Source organism: Cetorhinus maximus, chromosome 2 (genome assembly GCF_964194155.1).
Source record: "Cetorhinus maximus chromosome 2, sCetMax3.hap1.1, whole genome shotgun sequence".
Taxonomy (NCBI): domain Eukaryota; kingdom Metazoa; phylum Chordata; class Chondrichthyes; order Lamniformes; family Cetorhinidae; genus Cetorhinus; species Cetorhinus maximus.
The window spans coordinates 77,538,284-77,554,912 of record NC_135880.1 but is presented as its reverse complement, the minus strand read 5'-3'; the positions used below and the strand labels follow the sequence as shown (position 1 = coordinate 77,554,912).

At 39.3% G+C, this 16,629-nt stretch overlaps 1 protein-coding gene across 2 annotated transcripts in view; it reads right to left on the bottom strand.

Moving 5' to 3' along the window:
* mcc (MCC regulator of WNT signaling pathway) overlaps positions 1-16,629 on the bottom strand; it is a 215,550-nt gene that overhangs the window by 64,258 nt on the left and 134,663 nt on the right. For both annotated transcript variants that reach the window (XM_078566344.1, XM_078566348.1), the window contains 6 exons: positions 11,646-11,788; positions 9,271-9,434; positions 7,619-7,825; positions 1,474-1,620; positions 1,077-1,166; positions 59-207 (listed from right to left, as the gene is read on the bottom strand). In XM_078566344.1, the coding sequence (XP_078422470.1) occupies positions 59-207; positions 1,077-1,166; positions 1,474-1,620; positions 7,619-7,825; positions 9,271-9,434; positions 11,646-11,788 (900 nt within the window). The remainder of the gene's footprint in view (positions 1-58; positions 208-1,076; positions 1,167-1,473; positions 1,621-7,618; positions 7,826-9,270; positions 9,435-11,645; positions 11,789-16,629) is intronic.

The following is a 16,629-nucleotide window of genomic DNA, read 5'->3' as shown; positions in this document are numbered from 1 at the left end:
AATTTTCTTCCCTGTTCCTCTTACAACTGTCTTAAAACAGTTGTAATAACTGTTTTACCTGTTCAGCCTTTCAGTTTCCACTTCAAATTCACGGATCTTGCTTTCAGAGATAGCTGAACCATGAGAGTACAAAGTCTGAAAGATTTCTTGGATATTGGAACAATCTTGCAAGGAATGAGCTAGATGCTCTGCCACACTACTGGAAACCTGTGCAAGAAAGAACAAATAAAGTTTATAATGATCTTTGTGAAGTATGCCATTACATGCAAATGCACAAAATCTCAGTGAAAGATTACTAGCACATCACACTGATTAAACAGCAGCAGCATCACTGAGGGATATTCTAGATTCTAATGGGTTAGCTAGCAATAATTATTATAGTATGACAGAAAGCAATCGACATAAGATGCAGGACATTTTTTTAAAAATCTTCGCTCTTTATTTCTGACACACTGAAAAACCAAAAAATGGTTTTGTCCTCTCTTTTGCCAACAACCAGGAAAAAAAAATGAACTTATGCACACGATATCTTAACATTAATTTATGGACTTTTTAGTTCATATCTTGTGGCACTGCACAAATTAATCAAGACCAATTTACATTTTCAGGGCAAAAGGATAGGGGAATAATGGAACCAATGTTGGGGTGAAAGGATTGGGATGGGGATAAGGTGAAGGCAGATAGGAGGAAGGGAGAAAGAAGTAGAATGGATCATGGGTGGAAGAGAGAGGAGGGTATGGCTGAAGGGAGCAAAGTGGGCAAGGGAGGAATAAGGGGCAAAGAAATGTTATGGGGAGGGAAAGCATCTCAGTGAGAGGATCATATGACAATAATCAGAGAATTCAACCAGCTGTGATGTAAAATTACATGGCACCCTGTTTCCAATTGATCATCGAGCATTATGTTGACAGTGCTACTTACAGTATAGTATCTTTAAAATTCTGAGATCATTGACTATTTTTAATATATTACAGACAGCAGTATGGTTTTATGGGATTTATAGGTTATATTAGGGCATGACCAGATAATTACAGACCATTGTGAACTGTTATCTCCATCATGTTTTAAATACTTACTCCAATATTGCTAATCTCTGAACCCAGGACTGGTCGATCTGAAGATGAAGATTCTGACCTTGTTTTTGACAGTTTTACTCGCTCAGCCACCTACCAATCAGCAAATGATTGTAAGAATTAGTAATTGATCTGCACACAATACAAAAACTGTATCACATTACAAAATGAATTAATGTTAGAATATATCCTTTAAATCTACCTAAATGCCTCTAAATAAAGAATAAAGGTTTCCCTTCTCCTCCAGTGAAAATCTATGTGCTCTCTCCATGACTACTCTAAGATATTCAAGAGAAAGCAATAAGATTTCCCAGCTAATTGTTAAGCCTATGAAACAGCTGCAGAATGATAGTAGCTGTTGCATATAATGTGGAAGAAGTCAGAACACATAGTGACTCACCTTCGCAATAGGGATATCATTACTGCTACTGCTGGTGCTGAGTTCACCAGTACTGGGGTTGACTGGTCGATTGGCAGCAGCCAAACGACTTGGACTAGCTGGGCCAGATGCCTGTATGCTTTGTAAACGTGTCTGCAGCTCTCGAACCTGAATTAAAAAGAAAAACCATTGCAACATTGTTTACATCAGGGATAAATTCTTAAAAGGATAGTGCATATTACATAGAAACATAGAAAATAGGAGCAGGAGTAAGCTGTTCGGCCCTTCAAGCTTGCTCCACCATTCATCATGATCATGGCTGATCACCCAACTCAATAGCCTACTCCCGCTTTCTCCCCATATTCTTTGATCCCTTTCACCCCAAGAGCTATATCTAACTCCTTCTTAAAAACATACAATGTTTTGGCCTCAACTACTTTCTGTGGTAACAAATTCCACAGGCTCACCGCTCTCTGGGTGAAGAAATTTCTCCTCATCTCAGTCCTAAATGGTATACCCTGTATCCTCAGACTATGACCCCTGGTTCTGGACTCCCCCACCACCGGGAACATCCTTCCTGCATCTACCCTGTCTAGTCCTGTTAGAATTTTATAGGCTTCCATGAGATCCCCTCTCATTCTTCTGAACTCCAGCGAATATAATCCTAACCGATTCAATCTCTCCTCATATGTCAGGCCCACCATCCCAGGAATCAGTCTGGGAAACCTTCGCTGCACTCCCTCTATAGCAAGAACATCCTTACTCAGATAAGGAGGCCAAAACTGCACACAATATTCCAAGTGTGGTCTCACCAAGGCCCTGTACAATTGCAACAAGACATCCCTGCTCCTGTACTCGAATCCTCTTGCTATGAAGGCCAACATACCATTTGCCTTCTTTACCGCCATCTGCGCCTGCATGCTTACCTTCAGCGACTGGTGTACGAGGACACCCAGGTCTCGTTGCACATTCCCCTCTCTCAATTTATAGCCATTCAAATAATAATCTGCCTTCCTGTTTTTGCTACCAAAGTGGAGAACCTCACATTTATCCACATTATACTGCATCTGCCATGCATTTGCCCACTCATTCAGCTTGTCCAAATCACACAGAAACATCTCAGCATCCTCCTCGCAGCTCACCCTCCCACCCAGCTTTATGTCATCTGCAAATTTGGTGATGTTACATTTAGTTCCCTCATCTAAATCATTAGTATATATTATGAATAGCTGGGGTCCCAGCACCGATCCCTGAGGTACCCCACTAGTCACTGCCTGCCATTTGGAAAAAGACCCGTTTATTCCTACTCTTTGTTTCCTGTCTGCCAACCAGTTTTCTATCCATCTCAATACACTACCCCCAATCCCATGCGCTTTAATTTTACACGCTAGTCACTTATGTGGAATTTTGTCGAAAGCCTTCTGAAAGTCCAAATAAACCACATCCACCGGCTCCCCCTCATCAACTCTACCAGTTACATCCTTGAAAAATTCCAGTAGGTTTGTCAAGCATGATTTCCTTTTCGTAAATCCATGCTGACTCTGACCAATTCTGCCACTGTTTTCCAAGTGCTCAGCTATTAAAACTTTTATAATGGACTCTAGAATTTTCCCCACTACCGACATCAGGCTGACTGGTCTATAATTCCTTCTTTTCTCTCTATCTCCCTTTTTAAATAGTGGGGTTACATTAGCTACCCTCTAATCTGTAGGAACTGTTCCAGAGTCAAAATATTATTAAGGATTGTCATTCTATTTTCCAGCTATTACGACTTGCAGGAGAGCACACTGATTTTGTAGTGTATTTGCTTCTGATGTGCAGGTATACTGTGAGACATGGGAGCCCTGTCAACATTTGTAAATACCTTCAACAACAGTTTGTATTTATATAGCACCTGAAATGCAATAAGATATCCCAAGACGCTTCACAGGACATGTTGTAAAGCAAGATTTGACACTGACCCATATAAGGCAAATTTCGGGCAAATGGTCAAAAGTATGGTCAAAGAGGCAGGTTTTAATGTGATCCTTAAAAGAGAAAAGGGAGATAGAGAGCCGGAGAGATTTAGGAAGTTCCAGAGTTTAGGGTCTAGACATGAGCCATCAATGGTCGAGTGATTAAAAATGAGGAGGCGCGAGAGGCTAGAATTAGATGAAAACAGATATTTCAGAGAGTTGTGACACTGAAGGAGATTAAGGAGATCTGGAGGGGTGGGCAACAGAGGGATTTGAAAACATATAGGAATTTTAAAATCAAGGAGTTGATTGATTTGGGGCAAATGTAGGTCAGCAAGCACAAGGGTGATGGGCCAATTGGACCGGGTACAGTGTGGGACGCCAGCCAGAAGTGCACTGAAATACTTGAGTACAGGGGTAACAAAAACATAGATGAGGGTTTCAGCAGCATATGATCTGAGGCGAGGCGCATTGAGAGATGTCACAAAATGGAAATGAGGGTCTCAAAATGATGGTCCAGTATGTGGTCAGAAGCTCATCTCAGGGTCAAATATTACAACAAACTTGCAAAGTCTGGTTCAGTCAGACAGAGTGCAGGTAGCTAAGTAATAGAGTTTGGAGCAGGGACCAAGAACAATGGCTTTGGTCTTCCCAATGTTTAACTAGAGAAAATTTCTGCTCATCCAGTATTGGATGTCAGACAAGCAGTCTGTTACTTCAGCAACAAGTGATGGAGTCGAGAAAGGCAGTAGTGAGGACGTGGGAAAAGAAGCCATTGCAGAAGATTCTTCAGCACGATTAAATAGATAAGAATGCAAATGCAATCCCACCCAATTAGATGACAGTGGAGAGCTGTTGAAGAAGTTTGCTGTCGACAACTATGTCAAAGGCTGCAAATAGGTCGAGAGGACAAGGAGAGATCATTACTTTTCTCTCAGTCACAAAGGTTGTCATTTGTGACTTTGATGAGAGCAGTTTAGATACTGTGGCATGAGCAAAAACCTGATTAGAGGGAATTGAGCTGTGAGAATGGACTTGGGAGGTAACAACATTCAAGGACTTGAGAGAAAAGGAAGGTTGGAGATGGGGTGGTAATTTGCAAGGATAGTCGGGTCAAAGGTTGGTTTTTTGAGAGGTGTAATGGCAGCAGATTTAAAGGAGAGAGGGACTGTACCCCAAGAAAGAGGACTGTTAACAATCCTAGCAAACATGGGGAGGAAAGCAGTGAAGATATCTCGGTGAAACTGCCAAACAATACCCAGGGGCCATGTTTCGCAAGGTTTCATGTTAGTTTGCTGCCTTCTGATAAACGGTTTAGGTGTTCAGAGGGGAAATCAGGTATATATTTTCAAGATTCCTAAGAGGAGCTGCAGACCACTTGATATTTTCATAACCCTAACAGCACTGAGGGTATAACTACTGTGAGTGAACTTGGATGGTGATTTTCAGTAAAATGTGACCATTTTCAGACCAAACGTACTGAAATAAGCTAACAAGGTCAAAAGAAGCCATCTTAAATGTAACATATGGCTTCCTAACAGCAACCATCTGTTATTTTGTTATACTTAGATCAATTGGATCAGTCAAAATCCTGGAACTCCCTCCCTAACAGCACTGTGGGTGTATCTACACCACGTGGACTGCAGCGGTTCAAGGAAGCAGCTCACCACTGCCTTCTCAAGGGCAATTAGGGATGGGCAATAAACACTGGCATAGCCAGCCAACGATACCCACATCCCGTGAAGAATAAAAAAAGTCAGCAAAGGATGATTTTAAAAAGTATAAGCCTCAATTAATTATAATTGAAGATTTAAATAATCAGTAGTTATTTTAAAAGGCTTGGTCATATTCTTGAAAGACAATATGCTTAAAGTTCTTGTAACTCATTTAAAAATACATAACACTGCAAATTCTGCAAGGCAGTTTCTGTAAAAGAATGTGTACATCAGATTAGAATAACTAGCAAACCAGCTTTCTATGGCCTTGAACAGTCATTTGAAAGAATATAAAGTGAACAAAGATTGGTATCAAACAGCACAAGTCTCAGATAAAAGAAATGGGTGAGCTTTAAGAAATGCGCCTTGATTAAACTATAAAATGGGATCAATATGATTATTGTGATAACTGTCTCTATTGTAGGTTATATTAAGGGTTAAGAATGTAGAGTTGTGGCTTCAGTTTAAAGTGAATTGGGGATTGTTTACTTTTGGTTTGGTTGGAATCTCTATTTTAGAACGCACATTGAAAAGCCTAAGACAACTTCAGAAGAATACACTGTCAGCATGATTTGTTTCAGCTAAAGGAATATTTCTAAATTCCATTGATAAGTAAAAGAACATATATACCGACATGTTCTAGCTCAAGAGTAAGCTTATTGTTCATAATTTGATCATGATTAGTGAATAAGGAACCATTGTCTCCCATAAAACTGGCCTCTTAACCCAAGATATTATCTTTAAATAATGCAATTAAAACCAATCAAATTACTCTAATGATAGCTAAGGCCAATCAATGAGCTAAAATTACATGGCCTGACATGACATGATGTTCACTGAAGAGGATAAAAACAGGTCTTCGGGAAATCCCCTTTTTGCTAGTCATGTTCCAATTGAAGAACACCCGTTCAAACAAAGATGATGGGTACCTTTTTGGGAACTGATCACCCACCGGAAGTCGTAACATCCGTCAGATTGATAACGTACTGCGTATTTTGGGTTATTTACTTAGAAATTAGTTGAGGATAACGAATGATTTTAATTACAGACACATGCTGTGTGTATTAAAACTGAGAGAGTTTATTTGTTTGGATGTATGATTTTTATATATTTGAACTTAACCCTCTATCAATTTATATTCCTCTTTAAATTTCTTTGAGTTTGCTATCTAAAGAGTGTTGTCTTACCCTGTTGGTTTAAGTCTCGTTCGAACCTGAAAGAGTTAAAATGAATCACTGAGTAGATTGGATTAATTAGGCTCTACATCTTAATATACTATCCACATTTCTACCTTACATTCTTACACTACACCACATGGATTGCTGCAGTTCAAGGCAGCAGATCATGACCACCTTCTCAAGGGCAATTAGGGATAGGCAACAAATACTGGCCTTGCCAACGATGTTCACTTCCCATGAAAGAATTAAAAAAACATACTGCCACATCTAAATGCATCACCTAAATTAGTCACTGGAGAAATGGTGTTGAGAGAGAAAGGTTCAGGTATCTGGTATTTTCAAAAGCATGGCTGTAAATCACATGGATCTTTCTCAGAGGTGGGAGAAGGGCACCAGGAGCCAAGAGAGCCTGTGCACAACTGAAATGTGCAGTGCACCCAAGCAAGGGATCAACTCAAACTGACAGAGCAGGATACAAAGACAGATACAAAGAAAATTTATGGAAGCAATAGTTGTTACCCTGCTATATAATGCAACTACAATACCCAGGGCAAACCATAACAAACCACAGAATATGAGATAGAATAATTTGCAAAGAACTCTAAGGGCTAAGTGGCAGAAGAAAATAAAAATGTTTTATGCAGTTTCAATCCTTAAATTATAATCATTGCAGAAAAAATTGTATGTGCAAAAGCATATTGTGGCTTTTTACCACAAAATATCAACAAGAATTAGAAACCCACTTTGATACGAAGTCGAAAAGAGAACTTTTACATCAATCTGCCAGCAAGCAGCATGGTGGATGCCTGTTTTGAATCCCATCTGATTTTCTTTCTATTGATGTCAGTGGAAAGGAAAATTGTTTGGGGCATAAAATGGGAGTCCCACTCACTGTTGTCAGTTTCCGAGCAGGTAGGGGAGTTACAATCAATCCCCGATATATTTGATATTCGTCTGAATAAGTTACGACAAAAGTTCAAGATTTTGAATTGCAAAGAACAAATAAATCAGCAGGGAAATCCAAGAATAATGTCAGTGGGTAGAACTACCATTTACATATCATGACTGGAAAAGAGGAATAGATAGGAATGCGCTGGCATAAATGAGAAAGAATAGAGATATATATCTATGGACACTAAGCAACATGAAGATAAGAATTTAGATGAACAGAAGATCTGTAATGATAATGCTGGTCTTATACATGGCTCAGGTTGTTTTTTTAGGGGAGGGTGAGATCTTTTTGTGTTTCACTTTATATGAAAATTCATAAATTACTTGTTCACCCTATTGTATAATTTGTTGCAGATTAGATACTTGCCCTCCTACGCAACCGGTCTCTTTCCTCACGAATAGCATTCATGGTGGCCTTTGTCCTGTTTAGGTCGTCTTCTTTGCTACACAGCATTGCTGTAAGGCTTTCGTTTTCTTCCCGAAGAGCTGCTAACTCCTTCTCCCATCGAGATCTCTCTTCAGCAAGGGTTGGATAGAAGTCATGTCCCAGTACTCCCTCAATCTCCTCCACAGTCTATATTAAATAAAAGTACAAATGAAATATACTTCATACTTTGTAATTATTAAAGTATAGTAGTTTCAGTTACTGGAAAACAGTATATAAATATCAAATTATTTGGTGGTTGAGGGATGAAAGTTGACCATGATACCAGGAGGAATACTACTTTTCTTTCAGTGCCATGAAATTTTTTACACCCAACTGCAGGTCAGGTTAACTCTATTCTGACAATTCTGACAATTTACTAGCTTCTTACTAAGGCACAAATGTCAGTTAAAATTATGTGCACAAGTCCTGGAATGAAGTCTGAACCCATTTCCTAATTCAGAAGTGACGATGCTACCACAAAGCCAAGCTGACACATAGGCAGTGATTAATTTCAATATTAACTTACAAACATAACAGACAGGAAAATATCTAATGGTCAATCAGCCTGTCCCAAAATTCTCAGCTAACTTTTTGAAAAAGTTCTGTAAAAAGAACAAAAAATTATTTACTCAGCACTTTATTACCTCTCTGTAGAAGTTCTCAAAATCTTCAAAGGTTTTGCACACAGAAAAAGTCCCACAAAACTTAATAAGATGGAATGACCAATTTGCTTTGGTGGCACTGGTCGAGAGGGGAATGTTTGCTGGAGCTCCAGAAGAAGGCATTCCATACTTTCCAGTATCATGGGATCTTTAGTATAATTTTGGAGTTACAACAGAGATACACACTGCAAAGCATGTAAATATTTTACTGGAGAGGAAGGAGGCTCTTTCTGGGGTGCTGTATGCCAAGCGTATCAAGACTAGATGTGACCAACATGAGTAGCTGTCCCAGTTCTTGATGTGGTCTGCAAGTTGCACTGTGGCATATGGCAAAGCTGTCAGTGTTGACAATAAAACAGAAATATCAAGCACAAGTCTTGTCTGGTGTGCTCAGGTAGAATGGGATGTTCTGTACATCAAAACAAGAAAGGACTGTTGCCCAAGTAAGGGTTGGGAGCTCAAGCATCCAAATCAACTTCACTAAATTTTAGCATTTTGCTTGGTTCGTTGTTGCTAATTGTCAAACAAGGAATTTGATTAATCACTTTTTTTGTTGCTTAATCAATCCCCATTGTTCCTTAAAATAGAGTTAAACTGCTTTTAATTTGCTCCCATTTAGCCAATGGAATATTTGAACAGTAACAATAGATAAGTCTTCATTTCAACATCACTAATTTTTGCCCTGAAGTGTAGTATAATAAACACTCACTATGCAGACAAACGAGATTAGCTAGATTATAAAATTAGTGAACAAGACAAAAGTCCAACATTTCCTTAGAGCTGCTTTTGCTCGGCTGCTGTCATCAGTGGAAATTCCAACAAAGTTAATGTGGCAGCATGGAAGCAAATAGATGAAATGGAAGGCCAAAATATTTGATGAAACCGGTAAATGGAAGACCAAAATATTTGATGAAACCGGTTAATGAATACCTTTATAGCCAAGTCACAGCGCTCACTGGCAGTGGTAAGTTGTTCAATGTGTCTGTCCACATCTGCCACGGATAGACTGCAACTGCTCTTCTTCCTTCCAGATACTACATCCTCCAGTCCAGTCAATACCCTCTGGAGCTCTGAGTTGAGGTCACTGCAATTATCTAATAGGGAAAAAAAAACACACTAAACATTCAGCTTCAAGATTACTGCTGGTGCTTACAAAAACACATGACTAGAATTTCGTCCAAACTATTTGTGACCAGCATTTGGAAGAAGTAATAAAAAGAGAAAATGCTAGAAATACACATCAGATGCCAACCTACCTTTTCCTTATAAAGACCAACATTTTGAGTGCATGCCCTTTGTCAGAGCCATAGTTGGGAAACAAGCAAGCCCCTTGAGCGGACTGAACAAGAGGTACAGTGCACATAAATGTCAAGGGTCAGGATAACCACTTCAAAAGCAGTAGTTATTTTGTAAATAGATTTTCCAAAGGCAAATGGAAACAAGAAAAGCACAAGCTGTGAAAAAGTACTACAAAGGCAAAAGGAGTTACATCAGTTCTAAAATTCAAGGAAATGATGTAGATGAGTGAAACACAGTCACAAAAATAAGAAAGACTGCTAAGAACTGAAATCATTAATGTCAATGTTCAGATCAGAGGACCACAGAAGTTCCAAAAAGAAAGAGGATACTGTACCTAAAAGTCTATGCTCAGCTTGCTTTGGTTCCTTAAATTATCCTAACAAATCTCCAGACTTCTCAGTCTCCGAAACTATTTCACAAGGCTCAATGCAAACTTCGGAAACAGTATTAACTTGGATCTCCTTACATTCAAGCCTCGATCTGGGCCTCTGATTCTGCAGCTCATGAGAGCCTCGTTTCTATTGAATTATTTATTGGCAGCCCACATATTTTTGAGAGAACAAACCTGATGGAAGTCACACCAGATCATATAAATATAAATTTAATACAGATATTAGTGCTGTTTAGGCTGGAACAGTTATTGGCAGATTTTAGACATAGTCAAATGGAGCTGTGCTGTTCACATCCAATTTTCCAAGCTTAGCCAAGGGGAGCCTGGTTCCTTCAAGCCAATCAATACAAAGGAGCTAGATGGAGTTGGCAAGACTGGATGGTTCCCAGTAGAATATGATGCAGGTTAGGAGACTGTTCAAAACCTCAGCTACTTCGGCAAGAAATTCAGAGCTTCCATACTGTTTTTTTAAAAATCTAAGTCTTGATAAAACAGAATCAGAAAATCTAGACATCATATAACACTCCATAATGAAATGTATCTTCTACATTTTATATAAAAGCATGCATGATGGTATAAGCATTTGGAGGGGTCTTGACGGAATAAAGTTCAAGTGGTTTACAGATACAACAGCCTGAACAGCAAATTCAAACAAAAACTTGCATTAATAAAGCACTTTTAAGGTAAAGAAAAATGGATCAAGGGACTTTACAAATGGAAATTGGCAGGAAAAGGAATGCAAACCACAGAGGGAGCGATTAGTAAGGAATGACCTAAACCTAGTCAAAAAAGATATGTTTTGAAATGACTGTTAAAGAAGCATAAATTTGTAGATATGTAGGTGAGGTTGGGGAAGATTGAAGCTAATGCCACCAAAGATCCACCACTGCTGAAGTAAGGAAGCAGCCTTAACAAAACAGAATCATAGAACTGAAGGATGCTGCGAAATGCAATTTAAAACTTGGCGAATGTTGTAGAGAGAGGGTGCAAGGCCATGAAGGAATTTGATAAGAATGAGTAGTTAAAACTTGATATGTTTTGGGACAGGGGCCAATGTCGATCAATGATGGGCAGGCGAATGGGACTGAGTGCAGAACGGTTTACAGATTTCTGTGTTTTGGACCAGTGAGAATTTATGGAGGATGGCCAGGCATTGGAATAACCAAGCCTAGAGGTAACAAAGGAAAGTAGGTTTTCAGTAACAGAGGGGCAACAATGTTGCACAGGTGGAAAAAAGTGGTATTGGTGATGGTCAGAGTATGAGGTTTGGTTCACCCACTGGAACACACAAAAAATTGTCGTTATGCTTCCGAGTCCAATTTATTGAGCAACTTATGACCCAAACTATAACTTTGGACTCAAACTATCATCATCACTCCTAACATTATGCACCCATACTCAAACAACCTCATCTGTCACATTAATGGAGAGGAACGCTATGAAGACAATTTTTGTTTGTATATTATATTTTGTACAATTCTTAGGCATTCAAGGAGTTAAAATATTAAACCTATACGTTGGTATGAGTATTTGGGTTGGTGTTAAATCTGGAAGATGGTAGTGAAATTTGGGAACCTCTGGAATGAAACATCTTGAGGTGTTCTTATCATCTTACCTATATCTGCAGAGACCATCATTGACTGGTTCTCAGGCACAGAGACAGAGGTTTGATCTTGATCCATACTTCGAGAATCGTCATTTGCCTCCTGTTGGCTGTGGCTAAGTTCTGAACGCAATTCTGAACACTCGTCATCTTCTCTGTGGAAAAAACAAACCACTGAGTACAGCATCAAAATGGAGATAGCTGCAGTTGAGACTTTTAGGCTAACTTTTCTGAACTTAAAATATTTCTTACTACTAAAATTAAATCAAAAACTGATACTTCTATAGATGAGAGATAACAAATCTCATTATACATTTAAGTAACCATAAAAGAATCAATACATACACTGACCATATACATTTTAGGTAACTGTAAAAATGAATCAAAATGTGCAAAGCTTTCCCAGGCAATATTCCAACAAAAATTAAGTTTCACCAAGTTCTAATTCATTAGTTTAATTTTAGAGCCAATTTATTCCTTCCATAGTGCTAGCATAATTATCCTCAGTTAATCATAGAAGAATTATAGAATTGTTATAACACGGTAGGCCATTCGTCCCATATTGTGTGCCAGCTCTCCATGAGAACAGTTTATAAGAATTTGAATAGTTAGGAGCTAAATTGAAAAGTAGAAACTCCAAGGTAATATTCTCAGGATTACTACCTGAGCCACGGGCAAACTGGCATAGGGTAAATAAACTCAAGGAGATAAATGCGTGGCTCAAAGATTGGTGTGAGAAAAATGGGTTTCAGTTCATGGGGCACTGGCACCAGTACTGGGGTAGAAGGGAGCTGTTCCGGAGGGACAGGCTTCACTTGAACTGTGATGCGACCAGTATCCTAACGAATTGAATAACTAGAGTTATAGAGGGGGCTTTAAACTAAATAAGGAGTGGGTGGGGGGAGGGAGGTTTCTGGAGAGGGAACACATAGGCTTGAAATGCAAAAGGATATGGCAGCATTGCAGGGCAGCTATTTGGGTAATGATACCCACAGTGTGACAGGAAGGGACAGAGTATACAAACACAAAAAAAACAGCAAAATAGGGGGAAAAATGGTAGAAGGGCAAAATTAATGGCTCTTTACTTAAATGCACGTAGTATTTGGAACAAATAAATGAATTAACGGCACAAATACAAGTTAATGGGTATGATCTTATTGCCATCATGGTGACATGGTTACTAGGAGATCAAAGCTGGGAATTAAATATTCAGGGGTATGTGACTTTTCGAAAGGACAAGCAGGAAGGAAAGGGTGGTGGGGAAGCTTTATTAGCACGAGATGGAATAAGTATGATAGCAAGAAATGATCTTGGATCAGAAGATGTAGAATCCATACGGGTGAAGGTAAGAAATAACAAGGGGAAGAAGATACTGGTGGGAGTAGTCTATAGGCCCCCCAAACAGTAGCTTTACTGTAGGACACAAAATAAATCAGGAGGTAATGAGAGCATGTAGAAATGGCAGCATATTAATCATGGGTGACTTTAATCTTCATGTAGATTGGGAAAATCAAACAGGCAGAGGTAGCCACGAGCAAGAACTCATAGAGCGTATTCACGGATCGTATTCATGTCATGGATCCATCCAGGGATCAGGCTATTTTGGATCCGATAAAGTGTAGAGGCAGGTTTAATAAATTATCTCAGAGTGAAAGATACCCTCGTAAACAGTGACCATAACATGGTAGAATTTAACATTCAGTTTGAGAGTGAGAAACTTGGGTCGGAAACAACTGTGCTAAACTTAAATTAGGGTAATTACAAAAAAATGAGGGCAGAGTTGGCTGGAGTGGACTGGGAAAGCAGTTTGGCAGAAAAGACAGTTGATGAACAATAGCAGATGTTGAAGAAAATAGTTCATGACTCACAACAAAGATATATCCCAGTGAGGAAGAAGGATTCAAGGAAGGGGATAAACCAACCATGGTTGACCAAGGAAGTTAAGGATAGTATCAAATTGAAAGAAAAAACATACAATGTGGCAAAGACTAGTGGTAAGCCAGAAGATTGGGAAAGTTTTAAAAACCAACAAAGGATTACCAAAAAATATAAAGAGGGAGAAAATAAATTTTTGAGGGTAAACTAACAAGTAATATAAAAACGGACAATAGGAGCTTCTTTAAATATATGAGAGAGAGGCCAAAGTGAACATAGGCCCCTTAGAGAACGAGGCTGGGGAAATAATAATGGGGAACCAGGAAATGGAAGAGGAGTTGAATAAGTACTTTGCATCAGTCTTCATGGTAGAAGACACTATCAGCATTCCCAAAATACTAAATAATCAAGGGGTAAAAGCGGGGAAGGAAATAAATACAATAACTATCACTAGAGAAAAAGTACAAGGGAAACTAATGGGGCTGGACCTGATAGGTTGCATCCTAGGATACTAAAGGAAGTAGCTACAGAGATAGTGGATGCACTGACAGTAATCTTCCAAGAATCCTTTGATTCTGGAGAAGTCCCAGAGGATTGGAAAAAAAGCCAATATAACACCCTTATTCAAAAAGGGAGACAAAAAACAGGTAACTATAGGCCAGTTAGCTTAACATCTGTCATTGGGAAAATGTTAGAGTCTATTATAAAGGATGTAATAGCAGAGCATTTGGAAATACATCATATAATCAAGTGGAGTCAGCATGGCTTCATGAAGGGGAAATCATGCCTGACAAATTTATTTGAATTCTTTGAGGAGGGAACAAGCAGGATAGATAAAGGGGAACCAGTAGATGTAATATATTTAGATTTCCAAAAAAATGTTCAATAAGATACCGCACATAAGACTACTTAATAAGATAAGAGCCCATGGTGTTGGGGGTAGTATATTAGCATGGATAGAGGATTGACTAATAGAAGACAGAGAGTTGGGATAAGGGAGGCATTTTCAGGATGGCAATCTGTAACTAGTGGAGTATCACAGGGATCAGTGCTGGGGCCTTAATTATTTACAATATATATAAATGACTTGGATGAGGGACGTGAATGTACTATTGCCAAGTTTGCAAATGACACAAAAATAGGTGGGAAGGCAAGTGGTGAGGATGACACAAAGAGTCTACAGAGGGATATAGACAGGTTAACTGAGTGTGCAAAATCTTGGGAGATAGAATATAATGTGGGAAAATGTGAGGTTATGCACTTTGGCAGGAAGAATAGAGGAGCTGAATATTATTTAAATGGAGAAAGACTGCAGAAAGCTGCAGCACAGAGGGATTTGGAGGTCCTCGTGCACGAATCACAAAAGCTAGCATACAAGTTCAACAGGTAATAGGGAAAGCAAATGGAATGTTGGCCTTTATTTCAAAGGGAACGGAGTATAAAAATAGTGAAGTCTTGCTAAACTATACAAGGCACTAGTTAGACCACACCTAGAATACTGTGAACAGTTTTGGTTCCCTTATCTAAGGAAAGACATACTGACATTGGAGGCAGTCCAGAGAACGGTCACTAGGTTGAGCCCGGGTATGGAGCGATTTTCTTATGAGGAGAGGTTGAGTAGGTTGGGCTTGTACTTATTGGAGTTTAGAAGAATGAGAGGCAATATTATTGAAATACATAAGATTCTTAGTGGGCTTGACAGGGTAGATGCTGGGAGGTTGTTTCCCCTTGTGGGAGAGTCTAGGACCAGAAGGCATAATCTCAGAGTAAGGGGTTGCCCATTCAAGACAGAGATGAGAAGGAATTTCTTCTCTCAGAGGGTAGTGAATCTGTGGAATTCTTTACTGCAGAAGGCTGTAGAAGCTGGGTTGCTAAGTATATTTAAGGCTGAGATAGACAGATTTTTAATCAGTAAGGGAATCAAGGATTATGGGGAAAAGGCAGGAAAGTAGAGTTGAGGATAATCAGATCAGCCATGATCTCACTTAATAGCAGAGCAGACTCAATGGCCTACTTCTGCTCCTACGTCTTATAGCCACTCCCCCACCTTTTGCCCACATCCCTGCAAATTTTGCCTCTTCAGATCCAATTCTCATTTAAAGCCATGACTAAATCTGTCTCCACCGGAGAGTGCATTCCAAATCCTAATCAGTCGCTGCATGATAAAAAATTTCCGTGTTGCCATTGCTTCTTTTGCCAATCACCTTAAATCTGTACCCTGTGGTTCTGAATCCTTCCACCAATGGGAACCTTCTGCCTAGCTACTCTGTCCAAACCCCTCATGATTTTGAATATCCCTCTCAAATCTCCTTTTAATCTTTTCTTCTACAAGGAGAACAGCCCCAGCTTCTCATCCCTGGAACCATTCTCACGAATCTTTTCTCCCTTCTCTAATGCCTTCACATCCTTCCTAAAGCAACTTCTCACAGCTGGACACAATACTCCGGCTGAGGCCAAAGCAGTGTTTTATACAGGTTTATCATAACTTCCTTGCTTTTGTACTCAATGCTCCTATTTATAAAGCCCAGGACCCTGTGTGATTTTTTAACCACGCTCTCAATCCTCCCTGCCACCTTGAATGATTTGTGAACAAATGTCTCTAGGACCCTCTGCTCCTACATCCCCTTTAGAATTGTTTTCTTTATTTTATATTGCCTTTCAGTGTTCTTCCTACCAAAATGAATCGCTTCACACTTCTCAATTTCCTTTTCAAGTTCTACACTATACTCCTCACAGTTCACAACACTTCCAAGTTTCATATCATCTGCAAATTTTGAAACTGTCATGTACAGCACCCAAGTGTAGGTCATTAATATATATATCAAGTATAGTAGACCTAGTACCATTCCTGAGGGAACCCCACATGACTCCAGCCCAAAAAACAACCACTCATCACTACTCCGTTTCCTGTCACTCAGCCGATTTTGTATGCATGTTGCTATGCTCCCTTTCATTCCATGAGCTCTAACTTTGCTCATGAGTTCTGCTGTGGGAGTATAAGCAGCTAGGGCTAAACTAAAAAGCAGAACCTCAAAGGTAATAATCTCTAGATTATTACCTGAGCCCCGAGCAAACTGGCATAGGGTAAGTAAGATTACAGAATTAATTGCGTGGCTCAAAA